General features: G+C 31.6%; 1 protein-coding gene across 1 annotated transcript; it reads right to left on the reverse strand.

The window, feature by feature from the left end:
* Positions 1-17,960: 17,960 nt before the first annotated feature.
* LOC107625725 (aquaporin PIP1-1) lies at positions 17,961-21,562 on the reverse strand. Its single transcript, XM_016328427.3, has 4 exons — positions 21,127-21,562; positions 19,008-19,303; positions 18,534-18,674; positions 17,961-18,286 (listed from the first exon to the last, which is right to left on the reverse strand). The coding sequence occupies exons 1-4, from the start codon at positions 21,461-21,463 to the stop codon at positions 18,194-18,196; spliced, it is 867 nt and encodes a 288-aa protein (XP_016183913.1). The 5' UTR covers positions 21,464-21,562; the 3' UTR covers positions 17,961-18,193.
* Positions 21,563-22,334: the final 772 nt, after the last annotated feature.

Consider the following 22,334-nt stretch of genomic DNA (forward strand, 5'->3'; position numbering starts at 1 on the left):
TAGATATTTTTTTTATTATTTGGTTTTTGAATTTCTAGTTAAAAAATTATAACATTTTAATTTGATGGTAATCAGTGGCTAAGAGAAGGGGAGGTTGAATCTTAGCTTCCTTTTTCGCAAAGTATTACTTTTACTTTTCAACAAACTTCAAGAGATATTTTCACTTTTGTCTCGTAACAAGTTGAGAGACATTTTTCATTTCGTCTCCTGAGAACCAGAAACAGAAAAAAAGCAGAGAAGAGAGAATTACACCAAGATGTATTCTAGTTCAGCTGCTAAGTGCAATGCAGCCTATATCCAGTTTCCATCACAACAGTGACGGAATTTCACTATCTTTAACAAATTACAAACACCAATTCTTTTCCTAGGATCTACCCAATCCTATCTGGGACAAATCCAGATTCTAATCCCAATCTGAATTTGACTTGGACTCAAACCAAGCTTTCAACAGCAAAGTGCTAACCCAACTTGCAAGAGAATCCCCACAGGATCATGAAACATAACATAAAGATGTACAAAGAAACTCTGAGATATCTATGGCTTTTGTTCTAATATTGCTCACTGCCTTTTACCTCTCACTGGCATTTTCTTATAAACCTCACCATATTTGCCTTTTACCATGAGACTTAGATGGACAATACTAAGAAAAACAAAACAAAATGAACACCATTGAAGGAGAAGAACTCAGGAAGCTCGGGTAAATATGAGAACTCTGTGCTTTTTTACTTACTCTCCTTGATCTCAACCCTTAGCCGTTCACCTTTAATATAGAAGGAGAAGCTTCCAAGGTTGAAACCAATTCAACCAACCCAGCAGCTTCTTCTCCAACTTTAGAGCAGCAGCGGTTCGAACAAAGAGGAGAGAGAGGGAACCTGAACCTGCTTGCATGTACCTCTCTCATTATTTCTCATGCATCTTCTTCAATTTTGGCCATTGATCTTGACTTTGACCCCAAGATTTTATTCTGAGTGTTGATGAGCATCTGACCTAGGACAGCTTCAAGCTTTTCATTTTTGCTTCTTCCCTACCTGAAACTCAGATGCTATCTTCTTCTTAGTGGAACAAAAACAGAAATAAACTTTTTACTAAGGTAGATCTGCTTCCTGACCAAGGCCAATCCTTTTCTTTTCTTGGCAACAAAATCTTGAAGCCTTTCTTCAAATCTTTCCCTTTGTAGAAAATATCTTTCTTAGTCTTTCTTCATAGCCTTTTCTCTGAGGCTTCATTTTTCTTTTATCTTCTTTGATAGATGTGACCGAAGCAGGGGAGAGAAAAGAGAAAAGGAAGGAAGCTTTCGGTGGAAGCATTAAATAGAATTAAACCAAATTGAATTCCCACTTCCATTACCCAAGACATAAAGTAACATGTAAGACTTTTGGTTACCAAGGAATGAAGTTAATTGAGTTGAGATTTGGGTTCCAGTAACCAAGACATGGAGCAACCGAAGCATGCTTTGAAATCCTTGGGCCATTTCTTTCTTTTCTTTTGATTTGTCAAAATTAGTTCATGGGCTATTGATTTGGATTTGTCTCTATCTCAATATTCAGCCACTTGATTGGTTTAGTTTTGTACAAGGCTAAATTAATTCATTGATCAAAGTGGGCTTGTTTAGCTTTTTGGCCCATTATGAAAACTGATTTTCCTGCACACTAACAAAAATATTACACAAACCATTGGAAGTAATTAAATAAACACTTAATAATTCTTTCTAATAATGTTTGTTCATCATATTAATTTTGACATAAGTTTTCCAAACTCAACAATCTCTCCCTTGATAACAAATATTATTAAATACAATTGGAAGAATTAGGATAGATAACTTCCCTTTGAAATTTTGCCAAAAACTCTCCCTTTCTTTTATTCAATGTGCTCCCCCTTTATGTCTGCCTGATTAACAAAATATTTCAAGAAAGCAAATACTGTGTACAAGCTCCAAAGAGTTCCTAAATAATAAAATTTCAAGAATTTGCAATCTTTAAGACCGAGCCATATTTTCACAAGAAAATGCTTATCACACACCTTAATTATCAAACACCTTAATAAAATTCCAAAGTACAGAGAGCACATATGCACTTGAGCAAATATATTTATCAATAAAAATTAAGGCTCAAGTTGAAATTAATCCTCTAAAAAAAACTTCCAAAGCCAAATCAGATCAGAAAAACAGAGTATCATAGGACAAAAACAGTTTCAATTAAGCCTTTTCTATCCCCCTGTTTGTTTTTCTCTCCCTTTTGTCATCAAAGAGGGACACCTACAAGCACAAGAGAGCCAATAGTGCAAATCATAATGATTCATGCATAAAACAAAACAGTATCAAAGTTAAGTTTAGTATAGTCATCCATGACAAAAGAAAATAGTTCAATTGTGTCAAATATAAAGAGAGCAAGATAAAGTGTATTCATCATCAGTAGCAGTAGGGAGCAAGCTAGGCATCAGAAGATTCAGCATCATATTCTATAATGTCCTCTTCTTTTTCGGAATGATCCACGTCCTTGTCCAAATAATTAATGAGCAAATTTATCCTATCATGAGACTTTTTTCAAGCTTTTTCATTTTCAAAGGCATGCTTCCTTGCATCTTTGTAGGATTTCTCCATCAGCTTGGACATGGTTGAAAACTCTAAAATAAGATTTTTAACCATTCCAGAAAAGAGATGCTTGTATAATTCAGATGTTTCAGAGGCAGAAGGAAGACTTTCATCTTCACTTTCAGAGAACACGGAGGCCTTTGAACCTTTGGCCTTTTTTCCTTTAGCAGATTCGGGTACACCCCCACCTTTGATCATAGAGACCCTATTCTCCACAGGCTCATTACTGAGATCAACTTGAAAATACTCAGACACACAAGTTAAAAACATGCCATAAGGCAAATTGCTCTTTTTATCACTTCGGACACAATTCCACATGTGTTGGATCATCAGATAGGCAAAAGATATAGGAACAGAATTCAGAATGGCATACAACACTAGGGTGTCCCAAACAGTCACCCTTTGATAAGACCCACTATGTGGCATGATTATGTGGGTAATGATTCGGTGTAACAGAGCCCTAATAGGTCCAAGAGCCTTGTGTGTGAGATTAGTTCCATCCAAAGAAGAGAAATTTTCTCATACTCGAGCCAGGGCATCCTCATGAGTGATACCAACATGGTTATCCCATTTTTCAGCCATAAAGCCATGACCCCTACGTCCTCATAACCAAGTGCAGCACTAATTGTTTTCTTGCTTAAAGCGAAATGAGTATTTTTGACATATGAGTGAAGTTCACCTTCATGTAAAATCAAATTGGCATAAAACTCACACAATAAGTTTGGATAAACCGGTTTTCTAATTTTGAAAATGGAGGTCCATTTTAAATCATGAAAATAGGATTGAAAATCAATTCCTTTATGAGCAAGGGTTTCAAGATCAACAACAAAAGAAACACACAACTTTTGGTTTACCAAAACATGATTGTGAAATTCATAGGCTACACAAGATATGAAACGATAGGGATCATAATGAGAGTGAGATTTATCATATTTGTTTTTGAAGTCCAGAGAGTCAAGTTTAGGAGGCTCTCGGGTGTTCTGAAGAACAGTGCGCTTTGTTCCTCGAGAGGGACGCTGAGAGGGGGCAGAATGTCCAGAAGGGTGTGGAGTAGAACACCGTGGAGGTGAGGGACAGCGAGGAGGTGAATCATCTTCTTCATGCATGGGCTCTTTACCCTTCGTTCCTTTCTTCTGGGAGGAGGCCGCTTCCTTGTGTGGTGTTGAACCTTTTGGATGAATAACCTTGCGTGCCATAGACTCAGAGGACTGTGATGTGGGTGAAGAGGAGGAGTGTGAATGTATGTGAATGTGAGTGTGAGTTTGTGGCTGTTTGGAGGACGGAGGATTTTTGGGAGGGATTGGTGTTCGGGTACTCCTTCTTGTGGGAAGTTTCTTTCTCATCTTGAATGAAAAGAAATAAAAACAGAGAAGATGAAGGGAGTAGCAAAGAGAAAGGAAGGTGGAGAGAGGTTAGGTGTAAACCATCATAAATGCATAGTGGAGGAAATCTCTTTTAAAGCAATAGCATTTAATGAAACAGTGTTTAATAAAGGAATTTAGAATTAAATCATGATAATTGAAAAGACTCTTCCATGAAAAGAGGGAAGAAGTTGATTTTGACAAGACTTTTAAAAGATATAATGTGAAAGCCCCTTTTAAAATTAAAAAAAATAAGAAAAAATATATGAAATAAAAAAATAATGAGCCTGTATCATAGAATAGACCCGGGGTGGTTGAACTGGCTTAGGTCCAAAGTACCAGATTTCTTGTCTCCCCCTTTTATGAAATGTTTATCACTTGCCCAGATTTGTCTCCCTGCTATCTACGAGACAAAAACACACAGAGAGCAGAAAATCACCATTTATCTAACAGAATTGAAATCCCTTGTTCCCAGATTATTTCTCAGCAAACAAAATCTATCCTCATACAATGGTTTAGTAAATATGTCAGCCAGTTGTTTTTCCAATTTTACAAATTGAATATCAATAGTACCCTTTTGCACATGTTCTCGAATAAAATGATATCTTACTTCAATGTGCTTAGCTCTAGAGTACAACACATGATTTTTTGAAATGTTTATTGCACTCATGTTGTCACAAAATAAGGGAATACTATTAATTTTCAGTTTCTAATCCTCTAATTGAGTTTTAAGTCATAAAAGTTGTGAGCAACAAGCGGCCGCAGATATATATTCAGCTTCAGCCGTGGATAGTGCAACAGTGGCTTCCTTCTTGCTTGACCACATGTTTAGTGAACTTCCAAGGAAGTAACACATTCCGGAAGTGCTTCTTCTATCCACTCAGTCTCCCGCATAATCTGCATCACAAAACTCTACTAGCTACTTCACAGAACTCATTAGATTTTGGATACCATAAATCAAGATCACATGTGCCTTTAATGTATCTAATGATTCTCTTAACGGCCGAAAGATGTGACTTTTTTGGGTGAGCTTAGAATCTAGAACATACACCCACACTTTGAACAATGTCTGTCCTAGAGGAAGTAAGATACATAAGAGATCCTATCATTCCTCTATACCTTGTTTCATCAACATCTTTTCCATTTTCATCATTGTTAAGTTTAGTGTTTGGATGCATGGGAGTACCCATAGGTTTGGAGTTTTCTAAACCAAATTTCTTAATAAATTCTTTGGCATATTTTTCTTGGTGAATAAAAATACCACTAGGAGTTTGTTTGATTTGAAAACCAAGAAAGAAAGTCAATTCTCCCATCAAACTCATTTCAAACTTACTAGTCATTAGTTTTCCAAACTCTTCACACAAGGATTCATTAGTCGATCCAAACACAATGTCATCCACAAAACTTGAACAAGTAAGATATCATCATTAGTTTCTTTTATAAATAAAGTAGTATCCGTAGTACCCTTTTGAAATTTGTTTTTCAACAAGAAAGCACTAAGCCTTTCATACCAAGCTCTTGGAGCTTGCCTAAGGTCATAAAGAGCCTTAGAGAGTTTAAAAACATGATTTGAAAAATCTTTATTTTCAAAATCGGGGGTTGAGCTACAAATACTTCTCTATCAATAAATCCATTTAAAAAGGCATATTTAACATCCATTTGGAACATTTTAAAACCCTTGTGGGCAGCATAGGCAAGAAGCAACCGAATTGCTTCCATTCTTGCTACCGGAGCAAATGACTCATCAAAGTCAATGCCTTCCTCTTGATCGTAATCTTAGGCCATTAATCTAGCCTTGTTACGCACAACACTACCATCATCACGCAATTTATTTTTGAAAATCCACTTAGTACCGGTTACCTTTTTATCATTAGTGTACGGTACAAGTGTTTAAATCTCGTTTTTCTCAAATTGGGACAGTTCATCTTTCATGGCTTTTACCCATGAGGGGCCTTTTAGAGCTTGCTTCACATTGCGAGGTTCCAATTGGGACAAGAAGGCAACATTGCTTGTATCCGCTTGCTTCTTGCTTGAGGATCTTGTGGTTATGCCTTGTGAAGGATCACCAATGATGAATTTATGAAGGTAATCTTTCAAAAACTTTCATTCACGTGGCTTTTGAGAAGAGGTTTTGCCTTGACAAGTTTCAGATGAGCTCTCTATTCTGGATTCTCTGGCTTGGTCAGGAGATAAAATGGAAATGTCTCTTCCGATCTGAAGAGAAGTTTCTGGACTGACAGTTTCAACAGCTGGGACAGATTTGGAGTTTGTTTGATTTTCTTGAGGGCTTGCTTCAGCTTCACTTACTGCATCATCATCTAAGATAGAACTGGGTATAGAGTTAGCATCACAAAAAGATACATGTATGGACTCTTCAATAGTTCTATGTTCTTAAGGTAAACTCTATATGCTTTGCTAGTGGTTGAGTATCCTACAAACATTCCTTCATATGATTTTGGATCAAATTTACCAAGATTTTCTTTGTTGTTAATTACAAAATATTTGTATCCAAAAACATGAAAGTACTTGACATTAGGGGAGTTCCTTTCCAAAGCTCATATGGGATTTTCTTCAAGCCTTTTCTAATGATGGTTCTATTTAGGATATAACAAGCTGTATTTACAGCTTCGGCCCACAAAAATTTTGGAACATCATTTTCACAAAGCATTGCCCTAGTCATTTCTTGAAGGCTTCTATTCCTTCTTTCAACAACCCCATTTCGTTGAGGTGTTCTAGGGCATGAAAAATTATGTGCTATTCCAAAATCATCACAAAAGCTTTCAAAATCTTTATTTTTACATCTTTTTTCATGGTCACTTCTTATGTGAGCAATTTTTAAATCATTTTCATTTTGAATCTTTTTATAAAGAGAATAAAAGACATAAAAAGCATCATTTTTATGAGCCAAGAAAAGAACCCAACCATATACTTGAATAGTCATCAACCACTACCAAACCATAGTGTTTACCTCCCAAACTTTGAGTTCTAGTGGGACCAAACAGATCAATATGCATCATCTTTAATGGCCTTTTAGTAGAAATTCTATCTTTGGGTTTAAAAGAAGATTTTACTTGTTTGCCTAATTGACAAGCTTTGCAAGTAATATCTTTATCAAATTTGACATTTGAAATTCCTCTAACCAAATTTTTCTTAACAAGCTTAGAAATTTGGTACATGCTTGCATGTCCCAATTTCTTATGCCAAAGCCATTTTTCAGATTCAATATATGTAAAATATGTTACTTTTTTATCTTTTAAATCCTCTAGAGTAAGTCCATACACATTGTTGCATGTTTTTGCTTCAAACAAAACATCACTGGATTTTTCCCAAACAATTAAGCAATCTAATTTTCTAAATATAACCAAATATCCAAGATCACATAATTGGCTAATACTTAGAAGATTATGTTTCAATCCATCAACAAGTAAAACATCATTTATGAAAGAAGAGAAGTTCTTACCTACTTTACCTATGGCCACAATTTTTTCTTTTCCATTGTCACCGAAAGTAACAAAGCCTCCATCATACTCATTAAGCTTGATGAAGAATGTTGACTTTCCAGTCATATGACTAGAGCATCCACTATCCATATACCACATGTTATCTTTTCTCTTGGATGCTAGGAAAACCTACAAAAATGCTTAAGTGACCTTAGGTATCCAAATCTTTTTGGATCCTTTTATGTCAAACCATCTTCTTTGTTCCAAGCCATTATACTTACCAACAATCTTATAAATTTTATCACCAATCATTCTTTTACTTATGAAGCATTGAATGGAAAAGTGACCATCCCGATTGCATAATCTACAAAACCTTTTAGGTTGCTATTTTTTCAGATTGGTTGAGTTTTGAAATCTCATGTCATCCGAAGTGGAAGCCACATTAGCAAAAGAAGATTTTTCAAAAATAGTTTTTGAATTTTTATGAAAACCCAAACCAGCTTTGTCATAGAGAGGATTTTGACTAGTCAAAAGTTGATTCAAATTTTCAGAACTTTGAGCAAAGTTAGCTAGATCTTCTTTTAGGCTTTTTAACTCTTTATGCAACCTTTCATTTTTCTCAAAACAATTTAGATGTGCAATCACAGAATGATGGTATTCACAACTCTTAATTTCAGCCTTTAACCGCTTGTTTTCTTCAACAAGATCAACAGCAGTTTCGGCTTCCCTTAATTTATCTTTGAGAAAACCATTTTCTGTTTTTAGAATGGTAACTTGAGATTCAAGTTCATAGTTTTCATTTAAGAAGCATCTAATTTTTTCATTGAGATGATCTATCATAAGATGAAGATCTTCAGTAGTAGGTTCAATGAGACGTACTTCATCAGTTTGATTGGCCATGAGACAAGTTCGAGATTTGCTGTCTAATTCTTCTTCATCCTCAGAGTCGTTCTCCAAGTCTTCCCAAGATGCCATGAGACCCATCTTCTTTTCCCTTTTTGGCTTGTCTTCATTTTTCAGTTTTGGACAGTCAAACTTATAATGTCCAACTTCTCTGCAGTTGTCGCAAATGACCTTGCTTAAATCCCTCATAGGTTTCCTTGAACTGCCTCCTTTGTTTCGTTCCTTTTGCTTCATCATTCTCCTGAATTTCTTAGCAAACAAAACAAAATCATCGTTAGATAAATCATCACTGGATTCTTCATCTAGAGATTCAGTGACTGATTTGAGAGCAACTCCTTTCTTTTTTGTATCTTTTTTCAAATAGGTATTTTCAAAAGCAAGTAAGTTTCCTCTCAAATCATCATCTACTCTCAGCTATTACAATAGCTTTGGTTTCCCACTCTTTAGTGAGACATCCCAATATTTTCCTCACAAGCACAGATTCTAAATGTTTGATTCCCATAGCATCCAAGCCAGTGATGATAACATTGAATCTTTCAAACATTTCATCAATTGTTTCTCCTTCCTTCATTGAGAACATTTCGTATTCTCTGTTTAGCATGTCAATTCTGGATCTTTTGACTTGGGTTGTGCCTTTATGAGTAACTTGAAGCTTGTCCCAGATTTTCTTTGCTGTTGTGCATCTTAATACCTGTCGGTATTCCTCAAAGCTGACAGCACAATTTAACAGGTTGACAGACTTGGTGTTGAGCTCTATTTTCTTCCTGTCATCGTCATTCCAATCAGCCTCAGCTTTGGGAACACTCACACCATCAGCTCTTGTTGTGGTTGGAAATTGTAGTCCTTCCAGGATTATCTTCCAAAGTCTGTAATCTACAGACTGAACAAAAATCTTCATTCTCTCCTTTCAATAGCTGTAGTTCTTTCACTACAAGAAAATGAAACATTTGTAACAAAAAATTTGTATCAAATTTAAAATTGTTACAAATTATAGATTTTTTGTAAGAATAAGAAATTTTATTACAAAATATTTCAATATTTTGTAACAACTTGATTTCTTTTGTTACAAATTATGTTGGCTTTCGTATCGAATTGTTGTTTTGTTATAAAATGTTATAATGTTTTGTAACAAAAGATTATATTGTTACAAAAATTTAAAATATTTTGTAACAAAATATCTATTTGTTTCAAAAGCTCTAAATATTTCGTAACAAAAAATTAATTTGTCACAAAATACAATATTTTTGTAACAAGTTATTTATTTGTCACAAAATTCAAAGATTTTTTGTAACTAATAAAAAATTTTGTTTTAACATACTAAATGTAAGACTTTGAATTTTTAAAAATTAACATAATAAATTATTTATGATTTATTATATTTATTTAAGATTTTATATTCAAAAATTTATTTTATTAAAAATATTTAAGTCAAATTAATGATAATTTTGGTTTAAAATTATTTTAAAAATTAAATAATAAATTATTTATAATTTATTATATTTATTCAAAATAAATTTTTAGAGATTTATATATTAAACGGAGTATTTTTTATTTATAATTTAAAATAATAATAAAATAATATTTTAAGAATAATTAATTTAATTACTCTAATTATTAAAATTAAAATATTTATTTAAAAATAATTTAAAAATTTATAATTAAATAATATCTTTATATAACTATTATTAAATTAAAATTAATTTTTAGTTATTATACTATCCTTATTTTTATTAAAAATATTTAAGTTACCCAATTCCTAATCCTATCTTTTTCTTGTAAAACTCAGAATTTTCGAAAAATGTTATTATAAGTTAATTTTAATTTATTAAAGACTTTATTTTTAAAAATTATTGTATTAAAAATAATTAAATTAAAAATTTTACTTAATCTTATAATATTGAATAATTTTCTATATTTAAACGATAAAACCTAATAGTTATAGAAGAATAAGAATTTTATATGATTCGAGTTAAATAATTAATATTTTATAATTTAATACTCATATTTTGGAAAACAAAGAGAATTAATCATATTATGTTTAATTTTTTTTGAATTAGAATATTTATTAAAAGATAATTTATATATTAATGAACAAATAATATTTTTTTTAAAGATAATTTTATTAGATTAAACTTAATTTTTAATACCATTTTATATCCTAATTATATTGTCAATTGTCTGCAAAATGAAACCCTAATTTGCTAAATACTTCCTAAGACTCTAACCTTATTTTCCCCATTCCCTTCAGCCGCCACACTCCTTTCAACTTTCTCTTCCTTCCAAAATCACACACAAACCTAGCACATAGCAGCAGAAAAAAGAAAAAAAAAAGAAAAAAATCAGCAGAAAGAAAGAAAGAAAGAAAACGTTGAGGGAGAGAGAGGGAGAAACTGAGTTAGAGAAGAGAAGAGAGGAGAGGGGGACGGCCAGCACTGGTGGGCCGAGCTGCTCGCCACCATCGTTGCTAGCACCGACGCGGAGGAGGGAGCCAGAGGAGAAGAAGCACAACATTGCGGATGAAGCTCGCTGCCGCTGCACCACGCCTCGCGAACCACTGCTGCGTCGCGTCTGTCGTCGTCTTCGCGGGTTCCGGTCGCCATCGTCGTCTCTTCCATGAAGCCCGTCGTCGCCGTCCTTTTCGCTATGAAGCCAGCGCCGCCATCGTCATCATCACAGGCTGCTGCTGCGCGTGACGCCGCCGCCGCCGCCTCTGAGTCCGTCGCCGTCAAGCAGAGCCACGGGCAGAGACAGGATCCCTAGGTGAGAGAGAGAACCTGGGAGAGCCGCGACCAGTCACCGGCATCGTCTTTGTCTGAACCACCGCCAGATCCGCCGCTGCCGAAGCTTCTGGCTGCGCCTCTGCCGTCAGTGGAGCTTGCCGTTACTGAGATCATTGTTGCTGCTGCTCCAAGAGAAAAGTTGTTGCTACTAGGAATTAAAAACAAACGAAGGGTTTGTTGCGTTTAATTACCGAGTTTCGGTTAATTGAGGTAGGAAATTTTATTTTGAAATTAACTGTTTTAATTTATGAATGCTATGGAATTCTAGGGTTTTATCTTTTAGAACTTCTGATTAGGGATATTGTTTTTGATTATCAGAACTTGTGAATATTAGGGCTGTTGATTATTGTTCTGTGTAGTTTTTTTTTCTGATTTGTTACTTTTTTTACTTGTTCTGATTAGTAATTTAACATTATTGGAACTTCAAATTATTACTTGTTTTGGTTTTTAATTTGTTCTTAATTTAGTTGATGCTAGATTGATGCCCAACAAAATTCATTCATAATAATAATTATTTACATGTTCATACCATTGATTGAGTTGTTACTCTTGAGTTGTTACCCATAATTGAGTTCATACCACCATGAACTATTGATGAATTCTAATAGACAGCACAAAATAAAAACTGTTAGTAATGGAGGATCAGTTCATAATCTGAGTCATTGGATTGACAAAAATCTTTTCAGTAATGCAGTAGACAATAATTCATTCAATCTTACTGCTGTTTGTGATTATTCATGGTAAATGTGTTGCTGTCCTTTTATTCTTTGTGCTTTTGTGGCTTAATTGTGATTAGATTGTGACTGTCTTGATCAAATTGTTGAGGATTGTTGCCTCCAGATTTAGTTGCCCCAATTGAATATCTATAGTTTTTGTTTTCATGATTTGTTGGTTTGTTTGTGATTATTTAAAATTTGGAATGCTTTGGCTGGGTTGATATTGTTGCTGATTTTGAACCTGGACTTTAGCTTTGTTGCATTTTCATTTGAATTTCTGGATATCGTTGCTCTACGGCTTCAATTTTTATTTCACACGGCCTTCCACTAAACCAAGCTTTCAACATAGATTTTGGATCTTTACCGAAAACCTTTCTAGGAATATGAGATTTCACACTTAGTTGCTTCCTTCTCTTGAATTTACTGCTAAGAGATTAACTTGCTATCATTTCAAAATATTGTCAAGCATGGGTTTGGAAGGTGAGCTTTTATTCATGAGATTTATCACAAAGAAAAAGTTATCATATTGTTAAGAGCTATTATTCAACTTATGTACACTTTTATTAGATGGTTCTTATTCATGAGCTTTTATTTAATTCTCTAATTATCTATGACATATGATCTATTAATTATTCAATAATTAGTTTCCTGGTTTGAGTATTTAAGTATTAGATTTTGATATCATTATGAATAAAATTTATATGTTTTGTTTTTGAATATCACTTGTGGCAATGGCTTCTCAGTTTTCCGAGACAAAAGAAAATGTTACATGATCATCACTCATTTGAACATCATTCAGTGTTGTGTAAATATCATATTAACAACAATTTGATACTAACTATCTTTTTATTATCACATTTAATTATCTTATAATAGAAGGTATTTCACTGTTACCCTCTTTTTGTTCCTTCTACAGCTATTCTTTGAACTACTTGATAGTCTGCTAGAATACTACTCCTATGTGTTGCTTTACTGGTAGTCCTGACTTCACTGGCTTCACTAACTTCTATAAGGTAATAAATAAAGGCAAAAAGCAAATATGTTCCTAAACGTCTTGATTATTGTTCCATTGTTTTATACTTTTATGATATTTAATAAATTTCTTAAACTAAAATGCGTGTTTAGATCTGAGTCATGATTATTGTATCAACATGTCCTATTTTATTGTACTTCTCTCTAAAGGTTATTCATGGTAAGAATTTTAGAGTTTGTATTCATTGTTGAATAATACGAGTATAGGTTTTTGTTTTTTTCTGTGCATTTTTAAAGGAAAAATAAATCTTGCTTCTTAAGCTAGTGTTTTTTGTTTGGTGGTCTTTTCAGGTGTGTGGCACTTATTAGAACTTCTCCATGAGAAATGAGAAATGAGATATATGAACATGATGGAGTTTGTAATTTGTAGTTTACATTTTGGAGATTTATAATTCCTTATTTTTCTTGTCCTATGTATCTATCTAGTTGATTAGGATTTTTCAATATGTCTTGTTAGTTTGTACTTTAAAGTTTATATGTTGAAGATTTATAAAACAATATTAGTTAATGAAAGATATTTGAACTATCTATGTTATTATATATTATATAAATGTTGACTTGTTGAGTAAATTAGTTAATATATTAATTAATTAAAAAAATAATATAATTTGATAAATTATGTGTGTAATTTGTATTAAAAAAATTATTACAAAATAGTGTTTTGTAACTAAAGAAAAAAATGTTACAAAATCAAATTACATTTTGTAACAAAATTTTATGATAGGAAAAATAGATTGTCACAAAAAATACCTTGAAGATAAAAATTTGTTACCACTTTTGTAACGATTTCTAGTTTTTTGTATCAGAAAAATTTGTTACAAAATACCACTTTGAATTGTAACAGTTCTGTTTTTTGTTACAAAAACTTTTTGTAACGGGACATACTACAACGGCCCCTTTTTTTGTTACAAATATTGGTTTTTCTTGTAGTGTTTCCATTAAAGAACGGATGTCTGTTGCTTGATTGCCCTTCTGTCAGAGTATAGGCCACCATATTAGTACCACTGTTGTTCTCCATTAGGATCTTTTCTCCAAGCTGCAAAGTTTGATCTCTTTGAGATCAAGCTCTGATACCAATTGATGGTAATCAATGGCTAAGAGAAGGGGGGGTTAAATCTTAGCTTCCTTTTTCGCAGAGTATTACTTTTACTTTTTTAACAAACTTCAGGAGTTATTTTCATTGTTGTCTCGTAACAAGTTGAGAGACGTTTTTGTTTTGTCTCGTAACAAGTTGAGAGACATTTTTTATTTCGTCTCTTGAGAACCAGAAACAGAAAAGAAGCAAAGAAGAGAGAATCACACCAAGATATATCCTGGTTCAGCTGCTAAGTGCAATGCAGCCTACATCCAGTCTCCATCACAACAGTGACAGAATTTCACTATCTTTAATAGATTACAAACACAAATTCTTTCTCTAGGATCTACCCAATCCTAATTAGGACAAATCCAGATTCTAACCCCAATCTGAATTTGACTTGGACTCAAACCAAGCTTTCAACAGCAAAGTACTAACCCAACTTGCAAGAAAATCTCCACAGGATCATGAAATACAACATAAAGATATACAAAGAAACTCTGAGACATCTATGCCTTTTTCTCTAATATTGCTCACTGCCTTTTACCTTTCACTGACTTTTTCTTACAAACCTCACCATGTTTGCCTTTTACCATGAGACTCAGACAGACAATACTAAGAAAAAAAAACAAAATGAATATCATTCAAGGAGAAGAACTCAGGAAGCTCGGGTAGCTATGAGAACTTTGTGCTTTTTCACTTACTCTCCTTGATCTCAACCCTTGGCCGTTCACCTTTAATATAGAATGGGAAGCTTCCAAGGTTGAAACCGGTTCAACAACCCAGCAGCTTCTTCTCCAACTTTAGAGCAGCAGCAGTTCAAACCCAAACCTGCTTGCATGTACCTCTCTCATTCTTTTTCATGCATCTTCTTCAATCTTGGCCATTGATCTTGACTTTAGCCCCAAGATTTAACTTTGAGCGTTGATGAGTATCTGACCCAAGATAGCTTCAAGCTTTCCATTTTTGCTTCTTCCCTACCTGAGACTCAGAGGCTATCTTCTTCTTGGTGGAACAAAAATGGAAATAAACTTTTTACCAAGGTAGATTTGCTTCCTGACCGAGGCCGTTCCTTTCCTTTTCTTTGCAACAAAATCTTGAAGCCTTTCTTCAAATCTTTTCTTCTGTAGAAAATATCTTTCTTAGTCTTTCTTCATAGTCTTTTCTCTGAGACTTCATTTTTCTTTTATCTTCTTTTTTATGATAGATGTGACCGAAGCAGAGGAGAGAGAAGAGAGAAGGAAGAAAGCTTTCGGTGGAAGCATTTAATAGAATTAAACTAAATTGAATTCCCACTTCTATTACCCAAGACATAAAGTAACGTGTAAAACTTTTTGGTTACCAAGGAATAAAGTTAATTAAGTTGAGATTTGGGTTCCAGTAACCAAGACATGGAGCAACCGAAGCATGCTTTGAAGTCCTTGGGCCATTTCCTTCTTTTCTTTTGATTTGTCAAAATTAATTCATGGGCTATTGATTTGGGCTTGTCTCAATCTCAATATTCAGCCACTTGATTAATTTAATTTTGCACAAGGCTAAATTAATTCATTGATCAAAGTGGGCTTGTTTAGCTTTTTGGCCCATTATAAAAACTGATTTTCTTGCACACTAATAAAAATATTACACAAACCATTGGAAGTAATTAAATAAAAAACTTAATGATTTTTTTAATAATGTTTGTTTATCATATTAATTTTGACATAAGTTTTCCAAACTCAACATAGTTGATGTAATATTTTTAATTGGATTACATTTTAAAGTTTATATTAGAATATAATTATATTTTTTTTACATTTATGTATAGTTTATTTATTATGTTATTATAAAACAATTATTCGGTTTAATCATGATTGAATTTGTTGAACCATTGAACCAATACAATAATTATTCCTTGCTTCTATCAGTTATATGTCATTCTTTGAGTAAATGTTCATGTAGGTAGCGTTTGGTTGATATCGACATGGACATAGTAACACATGTCTCTTGTTTGATTTGGTGAGACACATATTTTTTATGGACATAGAAAGATACGGAGACATTAAATTTGTTTACATTTAAATAGTTGAGACACTGTGATACGCTAATTTTTTACTCTTTTACCTTTATTTAATTTTTAAATTTTTAAAATTTGTCCTTTCATCTTCTTGAACCTTTCTTTTTCTTCTTCCTCTCAAATTTAGCCACCAACTCTTCCTTTCTCATCAGTCACTATCCTCCTCCCTCTGCCTTCCTCTACCCGCACAAATGGAAACTCAACTGTCATCTCTTCCTCTCCTTTTAACGTCGCAGTCCGATTTGTCGTGCACTGTCGCGTTCCTCCGCCTATTCATGGACGCACATTCCTCCGCACTCTATCTCAACGCTGCTGTCGATGCTGCCTTACTGCGCTCTTTCTCTTCTAGATCCATTCTATCTCTTTTCCATGTCTTTCATATCCAAGTTCCTCCTTCCAAATCTTCTATGTCTCTCCCTTTTTTTCTTGATTTATCTCTTCTGATTCCACCTCCACCTCTCTTCTTCAAAGTAGTTGTTTCCGTCATTCTCTTTTTTGCTGCCATCTCTTTCTAGTTCTCTCTGCTTCTTCTTCTCTTCCTTGCAATCATCTTTTTCTTCCTCTGAGTTCTAGCAGTTTTATGTTTTCTTTAAAAAAAAAAGTATACATTTAATTTTTTATTTATTTAAATTTTGTTTAATATTTGATAAACTTTGGATTCTGGTCAACGATTATGAACTATAGAAGAAGATGAAGAAGAACACAGGAGAAAGCGTATTGCACAATAGAATTAGAATTATAAATTGGGAAGGGACTAAATTGGGTCTAAATTGAAATAAATTAAATCTATGTCACATAGTTATTGAAATTGTCCAACATGTAATAAAAGATGGTCACATCAGCACTCCGACAATAGACTTAGTATAACAGACTTAGTATAAAAAATAACAAAGAAATCATTATATATAGTGCCTAAAATTTTATCTAAGAAATCACTATAAAAAAATTTAAATGTTAAAGACTATTTCAAAAAAACCATTATCAGAATTTATTCCTCTCTGTTTATGTCTCATCCTGTATAGTTTTTCTTTCTCATCCACGCATCCTAAAAATTGCTATGCGAGAATGTATGTCGTATTTGCTTAGTTTTGTGCTTAGCTAATTAGGGACAGCTTTAAACTTTTATTTTCTCATTAAAAATAGTTTTGGAGTAGCAATGAAATTGCCACAAATTATGTTTCAGATTTGTTACAAATTAAGCGATGTATTTGTGATCATATTAACAAATAATTTGCAACGAATTGGTGATACTCTTTAGATAGCTAATTGGTCCTTCTTTTTTTTTTTTGGAAGTGTTCTGAAACAATTCTAGAGTAGAAGATTAAGTCTATGTAAAATAATACTACATTTCTTCGGTTAATATCATGTTTATACATACATATTGACTGCATTGATGCCTATCAATCTATCATGCACTCATGCGTTATTCTTCTGGTGTGCATCAGGATCTCATTGGCAAAATTCAAGAGCTTTGCAATAAGAGCTGGACGGCGAATTTGGCCATAATTCAACGGACCGGTAATGTTGCTCCTGACTACATGGCAAAAATACATACTAACTAACTATTTTGTTTATACTAACTCTTCTTCTTAGATTTTTATTTTGTTTCTGTTGTGTTTTATTTATAGTCACCCAAAAAAAAATACATACTAACTATGTAATTTAACTTATTTTTTACTCCAATACATTCTTTATTAGAAGTAAATATGATGTAGACCATTACATAAAAAAATTACTCCTTAGGACAATAAAATTTTGCACATAAACTATTTAAGTCATTATAAGATTAGCAATTGAGCTATCTCAAAGATAATATTGTGGAACCTGGGACCTTAAGCAGAAAGTAATCAATTATATAAAATTTCAAAGAGATATATAGGGTTAGTTATATTCAATACCATAACACATTGATTATACAATAATACAGTTGAGCATATTATTTATCCAATCAGATTCCGCAATGTGCAGAGATTTATGTTAAGCCAACAAAATATAAATCATGCGACACCATTTCCACAACCATAACTTGAATTGAATGCACCATTTACATATATAATAAGTATTGAGCATACATATAAATTATGATAAAAGTGGTCGGAAATCCTGGAAGTTGTAGGAATTGAACATATATCTTTTTTATCAGAATATATAATAATCCTGCTTAAGACTAATTAAACCAGTTATTATTGTTATTACTATTATTAACATTATTTCAGGCCAATTAAATAATGTTGCATGATGGATTACTTTGACTTGAAGGGAATGGCCCTGATCACAATTTGATGGTACAAAGCTGCAAGTGCTGCCCCAATGAAGGGGCCTACCCAGAAGATCCACTGCACCAAAATATCATCATGATTAATAATGTGAGGAATTGTTCTTTTTCTTTTTAAAAAAAAAATAACAACAATAAATTTCTATTTGCCACTTGTACTATATAAAAAGTTTTAACATATGGTCCAAATATCCAATGAAAGTGAAAAAATTATACTCCTTCAAAGCGGATTTTTTAAATTTCTAGTAATTAATAGAATTTGAAAATTAATAAAAAAAAAAAAAAAGTTAAGGAGGTAGAAGACTCACATGGTCATCCCAAGCTTGGTCCTTGTTGTAAACAAGGGCTGCACCAAGACTTCTAGCTGGATTGATGCCAGTTCCAGTGACAGGAATTGTAGCCAAATGCACCAAAAATACAGCAAAACCAATAGGCAATGGTGCCAAAATCTGACCAATTATTTCAAATTGCATGCAATTAATCCAAAATAAAATAAATAGAAGTAATGAAACTAACTATTCTAAAAATTTAAGTTAATAAAAAAATATACATAAATAGTTGTATATCTATTATGTACTTCACGTACAAATTTCTTTTTGAATTTGTATAATTTTTTTTTTATTTTTTATGGTATTCTCCAATCCGTTAGAACAATAACTAATTTATTATAAATCTAAATACTGCTAGCCAATAAGTAATTATATATACAGGTGAGATTTAAATACTGACCTTCACTTAAACTGTATTATTAATGAATTTAATTATAAAGAGTATATACTTACGGGAACATGGGAGTCTCTGGCATTTCTTTTGGCATCAGTGGCAGAGAAAACAGTGTAAACAAGAACAAAAGTGCCAACAATCTCAGCACCAAGGCCACCACCTTTGGAGTAGGTTCTGCTAACAGAGTTGGCAGCGCCACCAAGCCTTTCAAATTGGTGTGGCTGGAACCCCTTTACAACCAGAGCACCACAAATCGCCCCCAAACACTGAAAGATTATGTAGAACACTGCTCTTGTTAGTGACAGCTTTCGCGCCAAGAACAGACCAAATGTCACTGCTGGGTTTATGTGACCTCCTGCATCACCAACCAATTATATATATACACCTCATGCTTTAATAAACATTCTCATCCATTATTAGAGAACTAGTTTTATGTTTGTGAAAAAGTTTATTTTATATGTTTGAAATAGTTTCAACTTAATATAAAGATAAAATTTCACTCCTCTCCTTAGTGAGATGTTAAAATGACACTTCCATTTCTTCTATTTTATAAATGTACATTCTCCTTCCTTCTAACTTTTAAAAAATTTCCTCTATAATCCATTTTAATTTTTTTGTGTTAACTAATGTTAAATTATTTTTTTTAAAAATTTAATAATTATATTTTTTCTAAAATACCTTTAAATAATTTTTAATTATTAAATTATAATTTTATCAAAATTTTCGTTAATATTTTTTTTATATTTTACTATTGATTTTTCGATATCTATATATTATTTTAACATTAAATAAAAAATTTTAGTAAGATTATTTTTCAATATCAATATATATTAATTGTTATACATATTAACAGTGGTAAGATTTTTTTATTTAATCTTAAAATAATATATAGATATCGAAAAATTAATAGTAAAATATAAAAATAGTTGTTAACAAAAATTATTGAAGGGTAGGTATCTTAGAAAAAAATAATTTAATTATTAATTTTTTAAAAGTATTTTGGTAAAAATATAATTTAATCAATAAAAAAATTATTAAAGGGTATTTTGGTAAATAAAATTTTTGCTAATGAGTATTTTTTTCAAAAAATAACTTATTTTTTCTTAAAAAATGATAAAGTTAATATTAGTTAACACAAAAAATTTAAATAAATTAAAGAGGAGGTTTTTAAAATTTAGAAATGAGAAAAATGTACATTTATAAAATAGAGGAAAAAAATATTATTTTAATATCTCGCAGGAGAGGGGAGTGAAATTTTCTCTAATATAAATTAAGAATTTGATATACAACATATAAAGAAGATTTAATTCAGAACTTCGTATACCAAATAAAAAGGTATAAAAATAAAAATCGGAACTTCGTGCCTGGTCAAAATTTTTTTATTGAATGATTTGACATGATTTTTCAAATTCTAAAATCATATAATTGATTAATTTAATTTTAGTACTTCAATACAGTACTTCCAAATCAATCCAATTTCAAAATTAATTTTTGATATTTTGTACCGTATATAATATGTTGTATATGAAATTTACACTTCTGAACTTTATTACTTTTTAAATGGTTTGAAAAAGCAAATCAGAATCTAAAAACATAATAGCAAAAATGATGATTTAAAATGTTTAAAAAATGTCCAAAACACATTTTCCTTACTTATTTGTCAGAAGTAACATAAAATTTGCAAAATATGAAGTACATTTAGGCACATATATATAACATTATTTGAGGTTTAATTAGAAATAATAATAATAATAATAATAATAATAATAATAATAATAATAATAATAATTTAATTATTCTATTAATTTTTATAGTTTTATTAAATTTATAATTAATTCTCTATATTTTTTTTCAATTGTATTTCTAGTTTTTTACGCTACTTTTAATTTTGTAATTAGTTCTTTTTTACGTCAAAAACGTTAAAATTAATCGAATATTTTTTTAAAAAAACATGCGTCAAAATTTTAGTTAGACTTTTAATTATAGATATATTCAATTTATAAAAAAAATAATCAGTTAATTCTAATATTTTTTATAATTAAAGAATCTAATTACAAAATTAATAACAGTAATATACAACTCAATTAAAAAATATATATATAAAAAACTAATTATAAATTTAATAAACTATAGAAATCAACAAGTTAATTAAACCTATAATAATATATTTATATATACCTGAGATTCCAGCAGTACAATAGACAAGAGCAAAGATCATGCCACCAAAAGCCCAAGCAATCCCTTGAACACCAACAGTGTTACACTTGCTACTGGATTTAGCCACACCCATAACCGTCAACACTGTGATGTAGAGAAACAAAAACGTGGCCACAAACTCAGCTATGCATGCCCTGTAGAAGGACCAAGATGACAATTCACCAGCCTCAAACAATGGTGCTGATGGTGGTTCCTTATAGTCCTTCCCATCTTGTTCTGCTTGTGCTGCTGTTCCTATTGCTTGTCTCTCTCTATACCTATTTGCTCCAACTCTCACATCTTCATCTTTTCCCTCCATTATTATCGAATTATTTTAGTTACTCTTAATATGACTAGTTGGGGTGCCCTTAATTTTGATAATTAAGGGGTTTTGTGAAATGTGATCATGTGTTATGGGGAGTGGGGTGTGGGTATTTGTAGTGTGAGTTTGGGGACAAAGGTTGAGGACTTTGTAGGTGGAATATTTCGGTTGTGGTGGATTGTGATTTGTGAGTAGATTCAAAGATTATGACAAAGAAATTATTGTATAATTTAAAAGCAATCATGATACCTATACACTCAAAATTAGTCACTGCATATAGATAGCATTATGTATTTGATATTTTAAATTATTTTTATTATTCTGACAATTGATTATTTAGTTAAAAAAATGTATAAATCATCAGTATGTATAATGTATACAAATATATGATATTTTGATTTATTTTTGTGTGTAAATAATATTTTTAATTTAAAATAATATATTTAGTGTATGTTCTAAACATTATCTATTATATACTATAAATTTTTAATAATTTAAAATTATATTAAACAAAAATAAATTATTATGAATAACTTAAAAATATATTTTTAGAGGTATATAAATTTGAAACACTCAAAGTACTATAAAAGATTAGAAGAATTATCAAAATAGTTTTGCTAGAAATAAGAGTAAAGCTAATTTTAGCTAATTAGTTGAAAAGCAGATTCGTTAATTAAAAAAATTCTAATATCTTAATTTTTTTAATTTCAAAATAACAAATAAAAAAAGTTGACTTAATTTATATTGTAGTTGGCTTTCAAAAAATTTTTTTATAAAAAAAAATAAATTATGCACAAACTCAATGAAATAATTAAATGGTGAATTATCATCCATTTATACTTAAGTCATACCTATCTATTTATGCGAT

The sequence above is a fragment of the Arachis ipaensis genome, chromosome B2 (assembly GCF_059453495.1).
Source record: "Arachis ipaensis isolate K30076 ecotype BB chromosome B2, ASM5945349v1, whole genome shotgun sequence".
NCBI classification, from domain to species: Eukaryota; Viridiplantae; Streptophyta; class Magnoliopsida; order Fabales; family Fabaceae; genus Arachis; species Arachis ipaensis.

What these genes read in the sequence shown, in the direction of transcription:
- LOC107625725 (XM_016328427.3), bottom strand. Translation starts at nt 21,463, where the DNA reads ATGGAGGGAAAAGATGAAGATGTGAGAGTTGGAGCAAATAGGTATAGA. An exon ending in CCAGAGACTCCCATGTTCCC is followed by an intron (nt 18,675 to 19,007) that starts GTAAGTATATAC and finishes ATAATTGGTCAG; the next exon opens with ATTTTGGCACCATTGCCTAT. An exon ending in ACCAAGCTTGGGATGACCAT is followed by an intron (nt 18,287 to 18,533) that starts GTGAGTCTTCTA and finishes ATTTTGGTGCAG; the next exon opens with TGGATCTTCTGGGTAGGCCC.